The sequence below is a fragment of the Pongo pygmaeus genome, chromosome 8 (genome assembly GCF_028885625.2).
Source record: "Pongo pygmaeus isolate AG05252 chromosome 8, NHGRI_mPonPyg2-v2.0_pri, whole genome shotgun sequence".
NCBI lineage: Eukaryota > Metazoa > Chordata > Mammalia > Primates > Hominidae > Pongo > Pongo pygmaeus.
In genome coordinates this window covers 97,655,662-97,679,765 of record NC_072381.2, presented here as the reverse complement: position 1 = coordinate 97,679,765, position 24,104 = coordinate 97,655,662, and the positions used below count along the sequence as shown (strand labels likewise).

Below are 24,104 nucleotides of genomic sequence, written 5' to 3'. Positions count from 1 at the left end.
AAAGACTGTGAGGGTGATAAACAGGAGCTGGAGAATAAACTAGTGTATGATTTCCTTCAGCACCACCTCTGTCCCTCCCCTTCCCACGCTTCCTCTTTCTCTGTAGTTCCAGCTTTACCACAATCAGCTTGCCCTTGGGCAAGTCACTTAACCACTTATCTTTTTTTTTTTTTTGTCTTTTTGGTTATACTTTAGTATGCAAGCACTGACTGAGCTTTTGTTTCTCATTTGGAGTTGAAGAGGATGACTGTGAACAGCTGTTACGACCCACCACTTAGGGAGAATGGAAAGATTAAATGAACAGTTTATAAAGCCTATGACACTTTAAAAAAATAAGAGCGATTCTTAGGATTAGATTTATACAATGGTATTCTATCTTTTTTTTTTTTTTTTTTTTGAGATGGAGTCTTGCTCTGTCACCCAGGCTGGAGTGCAGTGGCGCAATCTTGGCTCACTGCAACTTCCGCCTCCTGGGTTCAAGCAATTCTCCTGCCTCAGCCTCCCAAGTAGCTGGGATTACAGGCATGCGCCACCATGCTTGGCTAATTTTTGTATTTTCAGTAGAGACAGAGTTTCACCATGTTGGCCAGGTTGGTCTCGAACTCCTGACCTCAGGTGATCCGCCCACCTCAGGCTCCCAAAGTGTTGGGATTACAGGCGTGAGCCACCGCACCCGGCCTATATCTTACATTTCCTAACAGCCCTGAAAACTCCATGTGGAAGAAGGATACTTGTGAAACACCCTTGGTACCCAAACTACAACTTTAAGAAACTTTCTATAGTTACCTCTGTGGCACAAGGTCTAAAACAGAGGTTTTGTTCATTTGCTTAAACTTTATAACGTTTCTATAAAGTGTTCTGTGTTAAGCTTGTCACTTTTGGAATGAACAACCATTGATAGGCATGCATCAAACTAAAACAACATTTGCAAAAGCACTTCTGTCTAGAATGATACTGCTTTAGAACTTCTTTAAATTGCAACCACCCTACTTCATTTAAGGGTTTATTTGTTGATCATAATCTCCTTTCCAGAGGGCCAGGACATAGAGTTACGACAGCTGATATTCTGCCTGGCACAAAGGCAAAACATCAGGGGTGAATAAGATTTAACTGACAGGATTTTATTTTGTACCCAACTTTATGATCTAGCTGGTGTATGAAGTTAGGTGTACCTGTTGCTATAACTGAAGAGCTTTGGGTAGGTGGCTCCCTAAGATATGTTGTTATTTTTTAGTTCATGTATTATTAATAGTACTTGGGGTATATGGTTTTAAGCATTAATATGTTGAGGCATCCTTGGGCTCATACCACCACTATCTTGTCACCCTCTGCTTATTTACCTCTACCTTCTGCAAGGAAGTGGGAATGTTATGTGGTGTGGTTTTGATTTCATGCCTTTTCTCTCTGGGCTCCTCCTCCACGTGCATGAGTGCTATAGGCCTTGACTTCCACCTATGGTCTTGGGAGTGGGTGGATGGATTCCACAGAAGGGAGGTTTTGGTTTGTAATTCACTATTAACATGATCACTCACCTGTTCAGGTTTATAGGTCGTTATTTCTAAATCAGGTCTGACTTTAAATTTGTGAGAGACCAATGGAGGTGAGTAGGAAGCAAAAAGCAAAGTAAAATTTCCCAATCTGCTACTATATTGATCATGAAACACTTTAAAGAGAGATGAGAAAGACTGAAAGGTCACCTGAATAAAAGATTCTTTGCAGCGTAAAATTTACTCTTGGTGTGGAATTTGGAAATGACCTTACATTTGGGGATTTGTTTTTGTAAACCTGAAATTTAGGCCTTTGCATGTCTTAGTCCATGATCTTGACCTGGAGTTCCTGTTGTAGGTCATTAGCACCACGCTTCTTGTTTTTCCACTATATTCCTCATGCTTTTTCCTCATTGTCAGGCTTCGCTCACGAATTCCCTTCTACTTTGATTGATTGTCCCCTTGCCTTTTATTTGGTGTGCTTCTACTCTCCCCTCCTAGACAGGGTTACTCCCATAGTGCCCCGGGGACAATTTTGTCACCACACTTAAAAGATAATGACCTGGCCTGGGTGTAGCATCTCATGCCTGTAATCCCAGCACTTTGGGAGGCCAAGGCGGCAGTCTCTTGCACCCAGGAGTTTGAAAGACCAGCCCGGACAACATGGCAAAACCCCATCTCTACAAAAAAATTACCTAGAGACTAGGCACGGTGGCTCATGCCTGTAGTCCCAGAACTTTGGGAGGCCAAGGCGGGTGGATTGCTTGAAGCCAGGAGTTTGAGACCAGTCTGGCCAGCATGGCGAAACCCTGTCTATAAAACAAAACAAAAAATTAGCTGGGTACGGTGGTGAGTGTCTATAGTCCCAGCTACCGGGGAGGCTGAGGTGGGAGGATCACCTGAGTCTGGGATGTTGAGCCTATAGTGAACCAAGATTTTGCCTGGGTGACAGAGTGAAACCCTGTCTCAAAAAATAGAAAAAAAAGATAATGACCTGTTTTTATATCTGACTTCATCACTAGTCTAGGTTCCTTCAAAACAAGGGCTCTGATGTACTCATCTTTGTAACCATTTGCATAGTGTGATGCCTGGACCTTAATAGACTTCCTTAAGTGTTTGTTTGGATGTGGAGGGGAGGCTGGACACAGGACTGGGAGTTAAGACTGAGTTTGATTATAACTTTTTGTTGTATGATCTTGGGCAACTGATTTATTAAACTCCTTGAGGTTCAGTTTCCTTGTATGTAAGATGAGGGGATCTAGCCCACCTGGGGATCTTGTTAAAATGCAGATTATGGCTCAGTAGGTCTCTGGTGGCTTCTGATATTTTGCATTTTTAACAAGCTCCCAGGAGAAGCCAGTGTAGCCAGTCCATGAACTGCAAAGGACTAGATAACATCTAGTGGCTCTTCCAGCTTTTATCTTCTGTGATTATAGTCATTGTTTTAAATTCTGAGCAAAATGACAAAATATGTGTTGTAATTACTAAATATCTCTCCAGTTTATCAGAGTGCTGAAAAGACAATTCTGTTTCTTATGAAGTTTCCAGTGTATGTCAATGTCCCTAGAATTGAAAGTAATTTTATTGCTCCTAAAATTTTAACTTTAACAAGTTAAAAATATAAATGTCTGGGAAAGCATTTGAGTTAACACTAGCTCATCATCTAAATTGTCAGTATGCTTGCTTATTGGAGAACATTTGCCATAAATAAAATTGCTCTTGAAGGCTTTATGCTAATGATCTGAAGTAGATAGACAGGTGATCTTATGAGTATAAATACAGAGACAGGCAAGCTGTTGATGAATTCATCATCAGAGGAGGAAGAGTTCCCAGTCATTGTCTTCACTTCTCCAGAAGGTGAGAATCAAATCGTTGTAGAAAGTGTTTATAGATATGCTATAGGTAAACCCAGACTTTGTATTGAATAGGATTGCCGGGAATAGGTTTTGTTTGAAAATGTTGCTACTATTTCTTTTGGATTTTACTTCCTCAATAAGTCATGATATTTGATTAGGGAGTATTGCCACCTTGGAAATTTTTAGGTTTTTTTGATCCTTTGTACACAAGTAGTTGGACTAATTTTTATGTGTGACTTGTAGAATAAATCCATCTCCTTATTCTCAACCATATCAGGAATATTAATCCAGCACAACTTCAGCGTCCAAACAAGTTATATCCATGGCTGTGATGGATTCTGATCATTTGTAAATAGTTTTTACTGGGCTGGAACTGTTCTGTCTACCTACATCCTACTCTGTGTTTTACAATTTAAATTTTTTTTGTCTAAAAAAATTAAAATCCAGATAAGGGAAGTTGGAACCCTGAAAAAAAAGTACAGAGTGTAGCTTATAGTTGAGGTGGTTATCTTTATATAGAGTTTTTAACCTCCCACATAGTAAGATAATTTATACTACCAAAGTGAGCTATATTTCATCTCCCCTCTACACAGTTGTGGTTTGGACGGAAGTTTTAGACCATCATCATCATCATTATTACATTTTAATCATTTGTAATTCTTGGTTACCTAAGTCAAACTCACTAGGTCAAGCACCACAGAGGAAATTGAGTATAACTATCACTAGAAGACCAACCCCTTTTCTCCCTGGAGTAGATTGTTGCCTGGGGTAAGTTCAGGCATTCTCTTTGGTACACACGGAGGTTCTTACTAACACTGCCGTTTTAACACTGCCCTTCTTGCTGGGAGTCTTAATGGAGGCTGCCTTGTGACTGACTTATTTAGTGTTATGTCGCTGCTAAGTTGGACTCATTTTTAAAAATAGTTTAATTTATATTGAACTCAGATTAATGTTTTTGAAACAAACTATGTACACACTGAAGGCATTTGCTGCAGTCTAAACAGATTGTCCTTTGCCAAATGTCTTAACCAGAACTGTTTTGTTTTTTTTTTCTTTTGAGACAGAGTCTCGCTCTGTCGCGCCCAGGCTGGAGTGCAGTGGCATGATCTCGGCTCACTGCAGCCTCTGCCTCCCCGGTTCAAGTGATTCTGCTGCCTCAGTCTCCCAAATAGCTGGGATTACAGGCACCCGCCACCATGTCCAGCTAATTTCTTGTATTTTTAGTAAAGACGGGGTTTCACCATATTGACCAGGCTGGTCTCGAACTCCTGACCTCAGGTGATCTGCCCGCCTCGGTCTCCCGAAGTGCTAGGATTACAGGCGTGAGTCACTGTGCCTGGCCTAGGACTGTTATCTGAGGTTTCTTGTACCCCTCTTTAGAGTCTGAAATAGACTATTTCCTGTCACCCTGAGAATTATTACTATTTTACCACAAACACCATTTTTTAGACTTTGCACTCAGATATTTTCATCGTTGACATTGAATTTTAGTGGCTTGTGGCTAATGAGAAAGAAAATAATTTTTTTTTTCCTTTGAGACGGGGTCTAATGCTGTCGCCAGGCTGGAGTGCAGTGGCTTGACCTCAGCTCATTGCAACCTCTGCCTCCCGGGTTGAAGCGATTCTCTTGCCTCAGCCTCCCAAGTAGTTGGGACTACAGGTGCACGCCACCACGCCCATCTAATTTTTGTATTTTTAGTAGAGACAGGGTTTTACCATGTTGGCCAGGATGATCTTGATCTCCTGACCTTGTGATCCGCCCGTCTCAGCCTCCCAAAGTGCTGGGATTACAGGCGCGAGCCACCGTGCCTGGCCTAAAATAATTGTTAATAATGGCTTTTCAGTTTCAAGTTGCTTTTGAATTTTCCAACAGTGACCTACTAACATAGCCCCAATATGTTAGTATTATATTTTATGCTTTGTTTTTCAAGAAATGATTTTTACTATAAATAGAAGACCATTAGCACTATCTGTTGTAAAGTACTATGTGATTTTTAAAACCAGTATTTACATTTAGTATGATATGTTGATCTTTAAAATTCCTTATCTCTTCTCCTCTAAAGAAGATCTATCAGCACTGTAAGAGAGGGTGAGAGAAAAAAAAAAGATCTAGGGGATCTAGGGGACAGTCTTAGTAGCAACAAACCCCTTTGGTTTATCAATTGTTATGCAGATTGGAAGAATAGTTATAGGTGATTTCAGAGAGGAAAATATAATGGTGAAAGCAAACTAGATTTTTTTTCCTCTCTCAATCTCTAGAGATTTTAACACAGAAAAAACTTATCTAAAATAATTGTATGCCTATTTCTTCCCCCTGTTACTTACCTTTAAATCTAGCTGTCAGTCTTTAAGGAACAGTCAAATCTTTTTAGTTTTGTCTTGCAGGTAAGAAGCAGATGTGCTCATAGAGGGTTATTTTTCCTCTGTAGTTTCAGATATGTTTTTGGCTTTAATTAATTATATACTGGCAGTGTATTAACCTGCCAGTAGTAGCAGATTCAATTTTTTTTTTTTTTTTGGTCTATTAAGCAATCTCCAGTATAGACAAAAGTTACATCTACCCTGCTCTCAAAAAACATGCATACCCCAGACTCTGGAAAGTCCCTTCACTGCACTAATTCCAACCAACATCCCTACAGGATTCTGTGTACTGATAGTCCTTTCCCATCACTGTAATCTAGCCGTTCTAGAGAAGAAAGAAGACTGTCAGAGGAAGCCTTTTGTAAGAGAATTTTTCTGACATCTCTGTTAAGATTGCCAGACTTTTCCTGCTCTGGCATTCAGCTCTTCAGCAGGTTACAAAAATACTTGGGGTCCTTCCAACTTTTTGTTTGTTTGTTTTATGTCCTTGTTATTGCTGCCATCATAGGACAGCACAGGTCTCTTATTTTATATTAGAACTTTACAGGATTGTTCCTCATTGGGGGTTGTTCCCTATGTTCTGAGCATGTGTATATCAGACCTGCGAGTTCCAGATCTACCCTATCTTTCAATATCATCAGTTTGAGCAGTGTTTGAGCTAACCCAGTAATAATTCTTACACAACATCTCACCTCACTTATTCTAGCAAATACCTCTGAAATAGTGTGAAATAAAACTCTATTCTAGGCCGGGCGTAGTGGCTCACACTTGTAATCCTAGCACATTGGGAGGCTGAGATGGACAGATGGCTTGAGCTCAGGAGTTCAAGACCAGCATGGGTAACAAGTTGAAACCCCGTCTCTACAAAAAATATGAAAAATTAACTGGGTGTGATGGTGAGCGCCTGTGGTCCCAGCTGCTTGAGGGGACTGAGGCAGGAGGATGAGGTCCACTTGAGCCCAAGAGGTTGAGGCCTGCAGTGAGCCAAAATCACGCTACTGCATACAAGCCTAGGTGACAAACTGAGACCCTGTCTCAAAAAAACAAAAACAAAAAACCAGCAAAAAAACTCTATTCTAGTTCTGCATACAGACCAACACATGGTCTAACCCACCCTGTCTCAAATCCCTATCCATGTGCTCTTTCAGATACAAATATGGCTCCATGAAAACAATTTTGTTAGCATTTCTCAGAAAGAATGAGGGGTAAGAGGGAGGAAAGGAATGACTGCACCCTGTAGAGTGGCTATAAAAGGTTTCCTCCAGCATTTAAAAAAATCTGATGATGTATTATATGGGTTTACTTGACGTTATTGTTTGTCCTTAAATATAAAGTCACAAATCAACAATTAAAAATCTCTTTCTTTTCAGTTGCCAAAAAAAGACTTACAGCAAAATGAATAATCCAGCCATCAAGAGAATAGGAAATCACATTACCAAGTCTCCTGAAGACAAACGAGAATATCGAGGGCTAGAGCTGGCCAATGGTATCAAAGTACTTCTTATCAGTGATCCTACCACGGATAAGTCATCAGCAGCACTTGATGTGCACATAGGTACAATTGAAAATTGTGAATTAAGCTTTGTTTTGTTTCATTGACCTAATGTTGACATTTATTAGAACTTTCCATACGTGTTTAAATACTCAATAGTTACCGGTTCCATGTACTTTATTTTATACCAGAACCCTCGTAAAGCTATTGGTAAACTGCAATTGTCTCAGTCAAATAATCTTACATTTTCTAAGGACATCTTGTTAGGTTCCCACCTTAAGTGACCTAGCAGCAAAAATTCATTGCCATTCTTTACAGTAACAGTTACGATTTTTTTTTTACCTTGGTACATTTAATATAATATTCCTTTTTCTTTTTCTTTTTTTTTGAGACAGAGTTTACTCTGTCGCCAGGCTGGAGTGCAGTGGCGCAATCTCGGCTCACTGCAACCTCTGCCTCCTGAGTTCAAGCAATTCACCTGCCTCAGCCTCCTGAGTAGCTGGGACTACAGGCATGTGCCTCCATGCCCAGCTAATTTTTGTATTTTTATTAGAGATGGGGTTTCACCATGTTGGCCAGGATGGTCTCGATCTCTTGACCCTGTGATCTACCCACCTCGGCCTCCCAAAGTGCTGGGATTACAGGTGTGAGCCACCGTGCCTGGCCTGATACCATATTTCATAGGTTTTTGTGTGCACATTTCTTTTTTCTTTTTTTTTTTTTTTTTTGAGTAGGAGTTTTGCTCTTGTTGCCCAGGCTGGAGTGCAATGGTGTGATCTCGGCTTACCTCAACCTCCGCCTCCCGGGTTCAAGCAATTCTCCTACCTCAGCCTCCCAAGTAGCTGGGATTACAGGCGTGTGCCACCACGCCCGCCTAATTTTGTATTTTTAGTGGAGACGGGGTTTCTCCATGTTGGTCAGGCTGGTCTTGAACTCCCAGCCTCAGGTCATCTGCCCGCCTCGGCCTCCCAAAGTGCAGGGATTACAGGCGTGAGCCACCGCACCCAGCCTTGTGCTGTCGCCCGGGCTGGAGTGCAATCATGTGATCTCGGCTGATTGCAACCTCCACCTCCCAGGTTCAAGCGATTTTCCTGCCTCACCCTCCTGAGTAGCTGGGATTACAGGCATCCACCACCACGCCCAGCTAATTTGTGTATTTTTAGTAGAGATGGGGTTTCACCACGTTGGCCAGGCTGGTCTCAAACTCCTGACCTCAGGTGATCCACTCGCCTCAGCCTCCCAAAGTGCTGGGATTACAGGCGAGAGCCACCACGCCCTGCCATGTGCACATTTCTTACACATTTAATGTTGCTTTAATCAGGTTGCTTCTTTTTTTTTTTTCTCTGAGACAAAGTCTCACTCTGTTGCCCGGGCTGGAGTGCAGTGGTGCAATCTCCGCTCCCTGCAGCCTCCACCTTCAAGGTTCAAGCAATTTTCCTACCTCAGCCTCCCTAGTAGCTGGGATTATAGGCGCCCACCACCACGCCCAGCTAGTTTTTGTATTTTTATTAGAGACGAGGTTTTGCCATGTAGGCCAGGCTGATCTCAAACTCCTGACCTCAGATGATCTGCCCACCTCGTCCTCCCAAAGTGCTGGGATTACGGGTGTGGGCCACTGTGCCCGGCTGAGTTGCTTTTTATGTATGTGTACCGTTAGTGGGACAGTGTTTCTTTTTGTCCTCTTTGAAAAGCTTTTAACTCAGTGTCATTTTAGAACTGAAGAAATAAGGTAATATTGAGCAAATAACTACTGCCTACCATAATTCTTTAGACTACCAGGGTGATTTGCATATGTCATCTAATTTGTACTCACACAGCCCTCTAAGATGGGTATATATTGAAGCAAATGAGTCAAGACAGGTACAGTATTGTGCTTACCGTTTCACAGCCAGTAGAGCTGGTAACCCCCAAACGCATGCTGTTAGCACTGTGCTGTATAGTCTCCTGCAATAAAATCATGACAAGAAAATTCTAGCTCTTGCCAGGCGTGGTGGCTCAAGCCTGTAATCTCAGCACTTTGGGAGGCCGAGGCTGGCGGATCATGAGGTTAGGAGATCAAGACCATCCTGGCTAACACGGTGAAACCCCGCCTCTACTAAAAATACAAAAAATTAGCTGGGCGCGGTGGCGGGCGCCTGTAGTCCCAGCTACTCGGGAGGCTGAGGCAGGAGAATGGCGTGAACCTGGGAGGCAGAGCTTGCAGTGAGCCGAGATCACGCCACTGCACTCCAGCCTGGGCGACAGACCAAGACTGTCTCAAAAATAAATAAATAAATAAAAAGAAAATTCTGGCTCTTAAAACTGTGAATCCAGCTCCTTCTTCCTCTCCAGCATGTGGGGAAACTAATGTTCAGAGACACTAAGTAACCTGCCCGAGGTTACCAACTAATTAGCGTCAAGAGCAGGCACTAGAAACCAGTCTTCTTACTGCTGATTTACTTTCTAAATAATACCATTTTAGGTAGCTTGTGCTTAACTTTCTCTGATTATATAGTTGGAGTTGTCATGCTAACAAGAACTACAAATCATCTGTACTTACTAACTTTCAACATAAGACAATGATTTATTATATATGTGTTTTCTCTTTCAGGTTCATTGTCGGATCCTCCAAATATTGCTGGCTTAAGTCATTTTTGTGAACATATGCTTTTTTTGGGAACAAAGAAATACCCTAAAGAAAATGAATACAGCCAGTTTCTCAGTGAGCATGCAGGAAGTTCAAATGCCTTTACTAGTGGAGAGCATACCAATTACTATTTTGATGTTTCTCATGAACACCTAGAAGGTGCCCTAGACAGGTAATGCAGAATACCCTATGAATTATCCAACTTTGTGTACTTATCACATTAATAATAATAATTATTATTTCTACAGAGATGGCTTCATAGTTTAACAAAAGGTATTTTAAGCAGTGTTTTTCCCTGTGTTTTCTGAAAAAGAAAAAATGAGTGATGTCATATTTTAAATGAGCCTTCAGGCCTACAAAATATTTTATTGAGGTATAGAATTTTCAGCAGCCCTTTCCATTCTAACTGGTGTTACATATAAAGCATGTGATGAGGACTAACCTGTGATAGTGTCATTGATCTCTTTTCAGACATACTTCTGTTCCAGAATGCTAAACCTTAAATATTCTCTCCTCATTCATTTCCTTGCTTCTCAAGGATGCTTAGTAGATACAGAACGTTTTGACCTGCTGTTTCAACCGTGGGGATATTTTGAAAGTGTTTTCTGGAGCAAGCTGCATTAGGCCGATTTAATTTTTTGGTCAACCGTGGGGATATTTTGAAAGTGTTTTCTGGAGCAAGCTCCATTAGGCTGATTTTATTTCTTGGTCAATTTTTTTTTTTTTTTTTTTTTAGACGGAGTTTCGCACTTGTTTCCCAGGCTGGAATGCAATGGTGCAGTCTTGGCTTACTGCAACCTTTGCCTCCTTGGTTCAAGCAATTCTCCTGCCTCAGCCTCCCAAGTAATTGGGATTACAGGCATGTGCCACCACGCCTGGCTAATTTTGTATTTTTAGTAGAGATGGGGTTTCACCATGTTGGTCAGGCTGGTCTCGAACTCCTGACTTCAGTTGATCCACCCACCTGGGCCTTCCAGAGTGCTGGGATTACAGGCGTGAGCCACTGCGCCCAGCATTGGTCAGCTTTTTTTTTTTTTTTGTCAATTTTTTATACAGCTAACAATTTCTAATTTTTTTGTTACATCAGTGATTTGATTCGTTATTTGACTCAAATAATGGACTACACTCTGGTAGTCCAAAGCATTATGGTAGGCAGTAGTTATTTGTTTATCCTTGGTGAATATTTATAGTTTTCTGTGATGCCAAGGTGTAATTCAGCAACTTTTTGGATCTATAATGAAATTTGACAGTTTTAGTCACTGTCAGCTTTATTTGCTTACTTTTAATAATAGTTATTATATTCTTGAAAAAACATTATCAAGGCAAGGGCATGGGTTTATGATATGTGCTGGGCCAAAGTAGTCTGTTTCCTACTTATTCTATTTTATGTTTCAGTCTTTAGGCAGCAGCTTTGAGGTGTAATCATCTCTGATATGTATTCCCAGAAGACTTCCATTAATTAGTTCCCTGGGATCATACACTGAATTTCATTTCTTGCTTTACAAATGCTGCAGCAGATGTTCATATAATCTCTGTATGGTGGCGGATGTCTGTTACTTGGCTCAAACTAAAAATCCACTTGTATAAGAGGATCATTTAAAAAACTTTATTATACTGTGTCATAACATGACCCTTTATCTGGGCCTATCCAGCTTTGGTATGTAGCTATTAGACATTTTTCCCAGCCTGGAGGTACTGAGGTGGGTAAAAGATGTTATGTGGCCAGAAATTATCTGTTTTCATACATCTTTGATTATAGACTCCAGATAGATAGAGTTTCCCCTTGTGGTATATGTAAAGTACTTAGCACAGTATCATATTTACTTATGCACTTAAAGTAAATAACAAGTAATGATAATGGCTTCTGTGACAGCTGGACTGTGAGGCGTAGTAACTGAGATGTTTATAGATCCAAGAGTTCCTTAGGCCCACTGAATAAAGTAGTCCTATTCAGAGCCTCTGCTCTTAGCTTCATCTGAATCAAGTCTTATTCTATAAAATGGGATGTAAAGTTTCTTAAGAATTACTACAGGAATCATGAGTTAAATTCAACCAGATATAGAAGAGTTAATTTATTAGCTGTAGGTATCTTAAATTTTGGTACTATTATTAAGGAATAGCCTCAAGAAAGGCATATTGGTTACTTATGTTAAAGTTACATACCATGTTATTGATTGAATCACTGCTTATTAAAATTTTATGGACTGTTTCTCTTATGATTTCATAAAAGTGCATAATCATGGCTTAGTCAAACTATGTCATACCTCAGGTTTTTCACTGCATTATGTTTTTTCCTACTAATTCAAGTTTGTTTTTCTGCATAAGAAGAAAGAAATATTCAAATTGAGCCTGTTAAAAGTAGGTCACTTGTTTGTCCTAAGGTGCCTGAGTCTTAGTGAAATTGCACCTAAAACTGTAAATTTAAGATTGGCCTAAAAACTATGACCTGCCTTTTTCTTTCTTTCTCTTTTTTTTTTTTTTTGAGCATTAGCCACATATAACAAAGTTTTTATAGACGTACCAAATTAAAAATCTTAAATAGACTGCTGTTGTCCATAACCTGCCTTTTTTGGTGTTAATTTTTTAAATTTTCACTATTTATCATCTCTGGGGTAGATCAACTCCTCTGCATTTACCTCTGTTCAATATTAGATTTTTCTTCTGTTACGTAGCACTTATTTTATATTCCTTTTTTCTTAATAGCAATGGTAGTTTTGTTTCTGATTCTGCAAAATTTACATTTCCTATCTGATAAGTTCCAAAAATCTTTCTAAAACGCTATTGTTTTAAAATGACATCTTTCAAGTTTTAATTATGTTTTGTACCCTTAGGTTTGCACAGTTTTTTCTGTGCCCCTTGTTCGATGAAAGTTGCAAAGACAGAGAGGTGAATGCAGTTGATTCAGAACATGAGAAGAATGTGATGAATGATGCCTGGAGACTCTTTCAATTGGAAAAAGCTACAGGGAATCCTAAACACCCCTTCAGTAAATTTGGGACAGGTTTGTCAACAGCTGCTTTCCTTGACCTCATTTAAACCCATGGCCACTGCATAGTATTATATTTTATGTATATATAAAATATATTTATGTATATAACCCATGGCATATACAGTTCATGGCATATTTTACAATTCAGGATAGATTTCAAAATTCCACATTTCTACTTACATCCTGTTCAAACAGGGTTCTAAATGTTTAAGGAGCAGAGCAGTTAGAGTTATGAATAGATATTAACCAGCATTCCATATGGAGAAGATAATAGATTCTTTTATTCCAAAGCCTACCTTCCAAAGTACTTTTTTTTGTAAAGGCTCACTATAGTATTGTTGAATCCACTTGTCCTCATTGCCTCCACTTCTACTAATCCAGATGCATAGCGTCTGCTGTGGGGTTAGCTGTGTGGGAGATAGGACACTGTGGAAGACACACAAGATCCCTGCTCTTAAAGTGCTACAATCTCCTACAGGGAGATAAGAAATGGGGATAATAGGAAGTAGAATAAGATAAATGTGGAGACTCTTGACTTTATAATTGTACCTTTTTCTTCAATTTTTCATTAAAAAGTACTTGTTTAAATATTTAAACAGTACAAAAGCATTTAGAGTAAAAATAAAAGCAGAAACACAAAGTCTGTCTATTCTTTATCTATTCCTGCCAGTCCTACTCACCAGAGGTAATCATTGTTAACAGATTGCTATATTTTTAAAATACTGTTTTGGGTATTATAAAAGTATGTAAGAATAATAATATATTATTTAATGTACTTAGAAATTTATGCTTAAAAATTCACTTCTCTATTATGAGAACATGCTTATTTTATAAATTAGTTTTGGGAACTTTTTAAAACCATAAAGACAACTTTCTTTAAGTTTGGATATCATTCTAATATATCCAACAGCAGTCAGAGAAATTAGCATAGCTTTACAGAATTAGGAGTTTTCAAAAATTATACTTTGAAGCAGTGATATTATATTCTTCAGAACTGTGGTACTTGGCACTCAATATTAACATAATTGCCAAGATGAATAGTGTGGTTCTTGGAATGTCTACATAATGCTGAATTTTTTAAAAAGTGATTTTTCTGGAGAACATCAGCATACATGGTATGTCAAGAATGGAATGTGAGTTTTAAAAAACAAGTATCAGGCCAGGCATGGTGGCTTATGCCTGTAACTGCAACACTTTGGAAGACCAAGGTGGGAGGATTTCTTGAGTTCAGGAGTTTGAGACTAGCCTGGGCAACATAGTGAGACACTATCTCTACAAGAAAATAAAATAATTAGCCAGGCATGGTGATGTGTGCCTGTAGTCCGAGCTACCTGGGAGGCTGAGGATGGCTTGAGCCAGTGAGGTCAACTGCAGTGAGCCACTGCACTCCAGCCTGGGTGATAGTAAGACCCTGTCTCAAAAAAAAAAACCCAACTTTTTTTTTGTTTTTTCAAAAGCATTACATTCAAATGGTTATTTATTTATTTATTTATTTATTTATTGAGACAGAGTCTGGCTCTTGTCACCCAGGCTGGAATGCAGTGGCCTGATCTCAGCTTGCTGCAACCTCTGCCTCCTAGGTTCCAGCAATTCTCCTGCCTCAGCCTCCTGAGTAGCTGGGATTACAGGCGCCCGCCACCACGCCCGGCTAATTTGTGTACTTTTAGTAGAGACGGGGTTTCTCCATGTTGGTCAGGATGGTCTCAAAATCCTGACCTCAGGTGATCCGCCTGCCTCAGCCTACCAAAGTGCTGGGATTACAGGCGTAAGCCACTGCGCCTGGCGATTATTTGTTTTTTAAAGTAGTCCTTTTGGTATGTTAGATGCTTACACAAACAATGCTGCTATTGTGCAGAATATGTTGGAGCTCCTCTTTGGGAGTTGCCTATTTTTAAATAGCTTCACTGGTGACAAATTATAATCAGCATAATCAGAAAGCAGTTACACATTTTCCAGAAATAAATCCAGTGAATAAGGTGAGTAACGTTACTTCTGATCACAAAAAAGGAACATTTCTTTTTCCTGTAGAGGTGGGGTCTCACTGTGTTGACCAGGCTGGTCTTGAACTCCTGGCCTCAAGTATTCTTCCCGCCTCGCCTCCCAAAGTGCTGAGATTATAGGCATGAGCCACCATGCCTGGCCACAAGAACAATCTTAAAATATTCTATAGAAGGGTTTCAGGAATGATGGGCAAAGAGATACATTGCATGGCATATCCATATGGGTGAAGTTTCAGGGCATATTTCTTTTTATAGCCTGACAAAGCTAGGCAGTTAGCAAAGTACAAGATAATATAAACAGCTGAGAAACAAGTGAGCCAGACTCAGTACACAGTACAGAAAATGTGATATAAGTAATGCAAATGTCAAGTTACCTTCTTATTTTAGAATTATAAACTTACGTTGAATTTTTTGGAGTAGAAGTTCTGTGTATTTTTAAGGTCACAGGTACATTTGAAAATTTGATGACAGTTGTATGCCCTCGTCTCAGATATTATGCATATTTAAAACTTTGCAAAAGTGATCCTTGAAGTAGGTTCCTTGTCAGAAATTCATGCTAATTTATGTAGATTGCTTTGGCCTCAGATGTTTTTGTGAATGTGGGCCACTTGTTCATCAGGGGATTTTTTGTTTTGTTTTTGTTTTTTTGAGACAGTCTTGCTTTGTCGCCCAGGCTGGAGTGCAGTATGGTGATCTTGGCTCACTGCAACCTCTGCCTCTCAGGTTCAAGCGATTCTCCTGCCTCAGCCTTCTGAGTAGCTGAGATTACAGGCACCCACCACTATGCCCAGCTAATTTTTGTATTTTTAGTAGAGATGGGGTTTCACCATGTTAGCCAGGCTGGGCTCGAACTCCTGACCTCAAGTGATCTGCCCGCCTCAGCCTCCCAAAGTGCTGGAATTACAGGCATGAGCCATCACGCCTTGTCTCATCAAGGGATTTTGATTTAAAATAATAATACCAGGAAAAGGTATGTATTTTTGAATGAATAAAAACCACACATTGTATTATCTGTTTTAAGAAAACTTTACGGTAAGATGTTTGTCCCTAACAGTCGTTTTTCATGCTTCAGAAATAGTATAGATTAGTGGCTTTCAAACTCTTTTTTGTATACAACTCATAGTAAGAAGCACATTTTATTTAGCAGTTCAGAGTACATATATGTGTTTGTGTAAGCAGCTGAAACAAAAGTTTTGTCAAATACTATCTTACATCATGGGATGTAGTCTGGCACTTTCTGTTATATTCTGTTTTTTTTTTTTTTTTTTTTCTAGAGAAACTCTGATCTGCTAATACTTTAAATGCATTTAATTACAATATAATGGGTCCTGACCCACAGTTTTAGTAGTCCAAAGTGGTAGACAATAGACTCTGAGCATTGGATAAAACACAGCACTCATCCATGAACAAAAATAAACCACAACAATAAAAAACTTTTAAGCTGATTAAAAACTGTTGTCAAACATCATGATTAATGGAGGTTTCAAAGGATTTCTGTTGAAAAAATAAGGATGCCCACTATCACTTTTTGTTTGGCTATACTTACAGGTATTAATCATTACAATTAGTCAAGGGGGAAAATGTGGTTATAAGAGATGGAAAGGAAGCACAACAAAACCTGTTTCCTTATTTCCATATGATAGGATTGTCTCCATAAAAATACTGAAGAAAATCTTCAGATCAGTCATTAAAAATAATTCAGCAAGGTTGCCAGAAAGAAGAGAAACACACTAAAATTGCGTTCTTCTTTTTTTTTTTTTTTTGAGACGGAGACTCTGTCACCCAGGCTGGAGTACAGTGGCGTGACCTTGGCTCACTGCCACCTCCGCCTCCCAGGTTCAAACGACTCCCCTGTCTCAGCTTCCCAAGTAGTTGGGATTACAGGCATGTGCCACCACGCCCAGCTAATTTTTTGTATTTTTAGTAGAGACGGGGTTTCACCATGTTAGTCAGCATGGTCTTGATCTCCCGGCCTCGTGATCCACCCGCCTTGGCCTCCCAAAGTGTTGGGATTACAGGCATTAGCCACTGTGCCCGGCCATGTTCTTGTATCAATAATCAATTACAGGAAAATGCTGGCGTAAAAATTATTTCATTTGCATATTTAACAAAGCTGTAAAATATTCAGAAATAAATCCAATGAAAGAGTTGCAAGAAATATGTAATAGATATAAAAAAATGCCTAAATGGGGAGGTATATCATGCACATGGATGGTTAAACTCTATATAACATAAATGTAAATACTCCCCAGATTTCTCTAAATTCAATGCAGTGCCAGTTGAAAGTCCTGTAAGTTTTTTTTTTAGGAATTTTATAATCTCATTATAAAAATAATAAGAGAGTAAAAGGCCAAGAATAGCTAAGATAATTTTGAAGAACAAGGAAAGCTACTTCTACCAGGTACCAAGACTTATTATAAAGTTCTAGTTGTTACAGTAGTAGAATTGAAGCAGGGGTGCATGAAGATACAAGTAGAACAGATTATAGGCCTTGGAAACATCCACAAACATATGGAAACTTGATATAAGGCAGAGGTACATTACAAATGAAAAAAATATAGTTCTTTCTTAGGACTTTATGTAGACTTTCTATAGACTACACGCACGTGCCACTGAGTCTGGTTCGCTACAACTTTTAAAAGAAAATATATGAGAATTTTTTTTATCTTCAGATAGAAGAAATATTCTTAAACACACAAAAAAACCCATAAAGATAGAGATAAACCATAGGTTTAGAGATAAACTTGACCTCATTGAAATTTAAAATCCTTGTTCAAAAGAGACACAAAAAGCTAGATGTGGTGGTATGCACCTGTAATTGCAGCTTCTCAGGAGGCTGAGGCAGGAGGATGGTTTGCACCCAGAAGTTCAAGACCAGTCTAGGCAACGTAGTGAGACCCTGTCCTTTTTTTTTTTTTTTTTTTTTTTTTTTTTTGAGACAGGGCCTTACCCTGTTGCCCAGGCTAGAATGCAGTGGTGCAATCTTGGCCCTCTGTAACCTCCTTCTCCTGGGCTCAAATGATCCTCCTACCCCAGCCTCCCAAGTAGCTGAGATTACACGCACACACTACCACAACTCAGCTAATTATTTAATCTTTTGTAGAGATAAGGTCTCCCTATGTTGCCTAAGCTGGTCTCAAACTCCTAGGCTCAAGTGATCCTCCTGCCTCAGCTTCCCAAAGTGCTAGGGTTACAGGCATGAACCATCGTGCCCAGCCTCTTAATTTCTCTAAGCCCCAGTTCCTTTCCACGTCAGGTTGATGTCAATATTAAATGAGATTGTGCATGTGAAGCCCATAATAATGTTAAATAAATCATATTAATAGTATAATACCTGATTGGTAGCTGTGAAAGGACAGTAGGATTCTGAAAAAGTCCTTGTCTTGATTCCATATAGATTTTAGGATTTTTTTTTTCTATTTCTGTGAAGATTGTCATTGGTATTTTGATAGGGGTTGCATTGAATCTGTAGATAGCTTTGGATAGTATGGACATTTTAACAATATTAGTTCTTCCAGTCCATGAACACAGGATATCTTTCCTTTTTGTGTATGCCCTCTTTAATTTCTCTCATTAGTATTTTATAGTTTTCATTGTAGAGATCTTTTACTTTTTTTTTTTTTTTTTTTGAGACGGAGTCCTGCTCTTTCTCTCAGGCTGGAGTGCAGTGGCACCATCTCAGCTCACTGCAGCCTCCACCTCCTGGGTTCAAGTAATTCTGCCTCAGCCTCCCAAGTAGATGGGATTACAGGCTTTCACCACAACGCCCAGCTGATTTTTGTATTTTTAGTAGAGATGAAGTTTCGCATGTTGGCCAGGCTGGTCTCAAACTTTTGAGCTCGAGTGATCCGCCCACCTTGGCCTACCAAAGTTCTGGGATTAGAAGTGTGAGCCACTGTGCCCAGCCTGAGACCTTTTACTTTTTTGGTTCAGTTTGTTCTTAGAGGGCTTTTTTGTTGTTTGTTTGTTTTTTGTTTTTTGTAGCTATTATAAATGGGATTGATTTCTTGGTTTTTTTGTTTGTTTGTTTGTTTTGTTTTTTTTTTCAGATTGTTCACTGTTGGCATATAGAAATGCTACTGATTTTGATATGCTGACTTTTGTATCCTGCAACTTTACTGAATTCATTTGTCAGTTCTAACAGGTGTTTTTGGTAGAGTCTTTAGGTTTTTCAAAATATAAGATTATGTTGTCTACGAACAATGACAGTTTGACCTCTTTCTTTCCATTTTGGATGCCCTTTATGTCTTGTCTAATGGCTCTGGCTAGGACTTCCAGTACTATGCTGTATAAAGTGGTAAAAGTGGGGATGCTTGTCTTCTTCAGATCTTAGAGCAAAGGCTTTCAATTTTTCGCTGTTCCATATGATGTTAGCTCTGAGTTTGTCATATACAGCCTTTATTGTTTTGACATATGTTCCTTCTGTACCCAGTGTGTTGAGAATGTTTATCATGAAGGGATGTTGAATTTTATCGAATGCCTTTTTCAGCTTACGGTGTTTGTCCTTGATTCTGTTATTGTGATGTATCATGTTTTTGTTTTATTTTGTTTTGAGACAGTCTCACTCTGTTGCCCAGGCTGGAGGGCAATGGTGCAATCTCAGCTTACTGCAACCTCTGCCTCCCGGGTTCAGGTGATTCTCTTGCCTCAGCCTCCCCAGTAGCTGGGATTACAGGCACACACCTGGCTAATTTTTGTATTTTTAGTAGAGACTGTGTTTTGCCATGTTGGCCAGGCTGGTCTTGAACTCTTGATCTCAAGTGATCCACCCACCTCGGCCTCCCAAAGTGCTGGGATTACAGGCATGAGCCATTACACCTGGCCCTGTGATGTATCGTGTTTATTGATTTGTATATATTTGTATATATTTTTGTTTGTTTGTTTGTTTGAGATGGAGTCTCACTCTTTCACCCAGGCTGGAGTACAGTGGTGCCATCTCGGCTCACTGCAACCTCCGCCTTCTGTGTTCAAGCGATTCTCCTGCTTCAGCCTTTTAAGAAGCTGGGATTGCAGCGCCCACCACCACGTCTGGTTAATTTTTGTATTTTTAGTAGAGATGGGGTTTTGCTATGTTGGCCAGGCTGATCTCAAACTTCTGACCTCAGGTGATCCACCCGCCTCGGCCTCTCAAAGTGCTGGGATTACAGGCGTGAACCACTGTGCCCAGCCTGATTTGTTTATGTTGAACCATCTTTGCATCTCTGAGATTAATCCCGCTTGATCATGTTGAATGATATATATATATAATATATAATATATATGAGATATATAATAGATAATATATATGATATATATTATATATAATATATGATATATAATATATATGATATATATAATATATATAATATATGATATATAATATATATAATATATGATATATATATTATATATTATATATGATATAATATATAATATATAATATAATATATAATATATAATATATAATATAATATATAATATAATATATAATATAATATCATATATCATATATCATATCATATCATATATAATATAATATATAATATATAATATCATATATAATATAATATATCATATATAATATCATATATAATATATAATATCATATATAATATATATAATATATAATATCATATATAATATTATATATAATATATAATATCATATATAATATATAATATAATATTATATATATATATATTTTTTTGAGACAGAGTCTCACTCTGTCACCCAGGCTGGAGTGCAGTGGCACAATCTCAGCTTACCGCAACCTCCATCTCCCGGGTTCAAGCAGTTCTGCCTCAGCCTCCCAAGTAGCTGCGATTACATGCCTGCCACCATGCCCAGCTAATTTATGAATTGAATGATATTTTTAATATGTTATTGAATTCAGTTGGTATCCACTTACGCTTTTTCTCTTCATTATTCACATATGCCTTTAGTTTCATAGTTCCTGATAAACTAGAAACCATTTTTCTGCCTTATTTTGTTTTTTTGTTTGCCTCTCAATGGAATTAAAGTAGGAGCAGTTGAATGTTTTCAAGTAGGTTTAGAATAGTAAAAGGAAAAACTTAGTTCTTGTTATTCCTTACTGATCTGTTTCTCCAAACATAACCCTACCGACACTGTGGGAGCAACTGGGTTTAGTCAGCTGGGAGGGAAATAAAAGAAGGAGTCAAAGAGTGGGTGGGAGCAACAAAACAGGTACTCCTTCACATATAGGTAGAATGAAAGGCAAAGTAGAAGACAAGAATATAGAGGGTGGAGCTGTATTTTAGGTGTGGGTGACTTTTTTTTTTTTTTTTTTTTTTAAGACTGAGTCTTACTCTTGTCGCCCACACTGGAGTGACATGGCATGATCTTGACTCACTGCAACCTCTGCCTTCTAGGTTTAAGTGGTTATCGTGTCTCAGCCACCCAAGTTGCTGGGATTATAGGCACATACCACAATGCCCAGCTAAGTTTTTTTTTTTTTTTTAAGTAGAGACGGGGGTTTCACCGTGTTGGCCAGGCTGGTCTCGAACTCCTGACCTCAGGTCATTTGCCTGCCTTGGCCTCCCAAAGTGCTAGGATTATGGTGTGAGCCACTGCGCCCAGCAAGTGAAAAGAAAGAAAATTTCTTTCTTTTCTTTTCTTTTCTTTCTTTGAGACAGGGTTTCCTTCTGTCATTCAGGCTGGAGTGCAGTTGCATGATCTCGGCTCACTGCAGCTTCCGTCTCCTGGGTTCAAACGGTTCTCCTGCCTCAGCCTCTGAAGTAGCTGGGATTAAAGGCATGTGCCATCACACCTGGCTAGTTTTTGTGTTTTTAGTAGAGACAGGGTTTCACCGTGTTTACCAGGCTAGTCTCGAACTTCTGAGCTCAAGTCATCTGCCTGACTCCGCTGCTATTTACTCTAGTATGCTTATTGCAAGTTCACAGGATTATAAATATAAATGAGCCCGAATTTTCTCTCTCTCAGTTAACAAGTAATTTTTTTAGTCCCCCTACATGTAAAGTGCATTAGAAAATGCAAAGAAGCGTAACCAGTGTCATTGCACTCAAGGTGCTGAAAGTTTAGTTGGGGAAGCAAGGCAAACCCAGGATTTCATTGAGTGTAATTTTAGCTTTGATTTTCCAGGATCATCATCTCTCCATTTTCTTCCTTCTTTTTCTTCCTATTTTTTATTGGGTGCTATGCTAAGCACTTTACGTGGATTATTTAATTTCTAATAATTCTCACAGTAACCCCAGTAGGTAGATGCTCTTATTTCCATCTTATATATGAGTAGATTAAGACTTAAGAGAAGATAATTAAATTGCCTCGGGTCCCTCAGCTTTTAAGTGCTGGAGTCGGGATCTGTGCCCAGATTTGGAGCTTTTAAACACTATCCTATTTTGCCTGTTTTAGTGTTGCCCAGAATTTAATTCTCCAGGATCTTAGCGGAGATGCAGTTTCACTTCTCCTGAAGTATAGATAAGATTTCCTTAAGCAGAAGGAAGAGCCATTCAAGGGGAAAAAGAAAAGGAACTAATATTTATTGTATTTGACTAATGTTTTAGTCTTGCAGGGAGTACAGAGAGGAGAGAGATAGGGTGGTAGTGGAACTATCTGTATAAGTTATGGAATTCAATTATCAAGTCAGTCTGAACTCAAAGCCTATGTTCTTCATGATAATAATTAGGTTGACCCCCAAAACCATGACATGAAGAAAAGATCAAGGAGTGAGCCTGGTTTCTTTTGGAGAACATGAGTTAGGATAGTTTGAGTATAACAAAGGATGCTTTTGCATAGAGAAGTAGGAAGGAATAGAATAGAAAAATAGAACCCAATAAAATTGTGGAATATGAACCAGAGGGTAGTTCAGTGACTCCTGATCCTGTGGTAAAGATAATAACACACCAAATCAGACTCTAATACAAGTTCAATTACTTTTTTCTCTCTTCCCTCCCACCCTTATTTCCTCTTTTCTTCCCTTCACCATTTTTTTTTTCGTGAAGAATTTAAAACATACACAAAAGAACACAAAATACTATAATGACCCTATGTGTGCATCACCCTGCCCCTGGCCAATTCTGTACAATCCACATTTCCATTCACCCTTTTGTATTATTTTGAAGAGATTCTAGATATCATTTTGCTCATAAATATTTCAGTATATATCTGTAAAACATAACAATTCATTTTTAAAAACAAAAAAATACCATTATTGTTACCATTATTATCAAATATCCAGTTAGTGTTCAAATTTCTAGTGTTCTTATAAAAATCATAATTTTTAAAGTTTATTTGAATCAGAGTCCAAATAAGGTTCACATATTAGTGATTGTTTGATATGTCTTTTATTATTATTATTATTATTATTATTATTTTAATTTTTGTAGAGACAGGATCTCACTATGTTGTCCAGGCTTGTCTTGAAATCCTAGCTTCAAGTGATTCTCCCACCTTGACCACCCAAAGTGCTAGGACCCCAAAGTGAGCCACCCAAAGTGAGCCACCACTCCAGTCTGATATGTCTTTTAAGTCTCTTTTTAGTTTATAAGTTCATCCTTCATCTCTTCCTCTACTCCTTTCCCTCACTCTCCTCTTGGAATTTATTTATTGAATAATCAGGTTGTTTGTTTTATCGAACTTCTCATAGCCTAGATTTTTTTTTTACTGCACCCCTAACAATGTAGTTTAACAAGTTCCTCTGTCTTCTGTATTTCTACAAATTGGCAGTTGGATATAGAGGCTTGATCAAATTTGTGTTTGACTTTTTGACAAGACATCTTCATAGGTGGTGATGTATTTTTCCATTGGGCATACAATGTCTGGTCATTTATGATGTTGCAAATATTGGTTCTCAGTGCATCACCTCCCTAATTTTGGTTTTTCTAATGCTAATTCTGTTATTCCATCTCTTTTGATTAACTTGAGTACTGCTGTAAAATCTCCTTTTCTACTATTTGGCTAGTCAGTGGTACAGTTACTATGGGAAAGGCAGGATAAATGCTTTTATTCCATTCCATTTATTTACCAGTTTTCGAAATAATGAATTGGTTCGTCAGCATCCTTCAGGGTGACTAATTTGTTTTTTGAGTATCACATAGACTCGTGGATATAAAAACATTTCATATATTTTAGTCCATGTAATCATTTATTGTTCCCTAAGCTTTTCCATGGATTTTGTTACTATCTTTTTTCCCGTTACTGGGATATGTGTCTGTGGAAAACTAGAAATTTACTGAAAACAAGAGCTGGACCAATCAAGTGTAGGAGTGTTTTCTGATGGCATTTAAGAGGTTTTCGCTGAAAGTCCCCTCTTATAACTCATATCTTATACTTGCATAT

At 38.7% G+C, this 24,104-nt stretch overlaps 1 protein-coding gene across 3 annotated transcripts in view; it reads left to right on the top strand.

Moving 5' to 3' along the window:
* Window positions 1-24,104, top strand: part of IDE (insulin degrading enzyme) — a 132,321-nt gene that overhangs the window by 33,799 nt on the left and 74,418 nt on the right. For all 3 annotated transcript variants that reach the window (XM_054436217.2, XM_054436216.2, XM_054436218.2), the window contains exons 2-4: window positions 7,074-7,258; window positions 9,786-9,993; window positions 12,653-12,822. In XM_054436217.2, coding sequence (XP_054292192.1) covers window positions 7,074-7,258; window positions 9,786-9,993; window positions 12,653-12,822 — 563 coding nt within the window. The remainder of the gene's footprint in view (window positions 1-7,073; window positions 7,259-9,785; window positions 9,994-12,652; window positions 12,823-24,104) is intronic.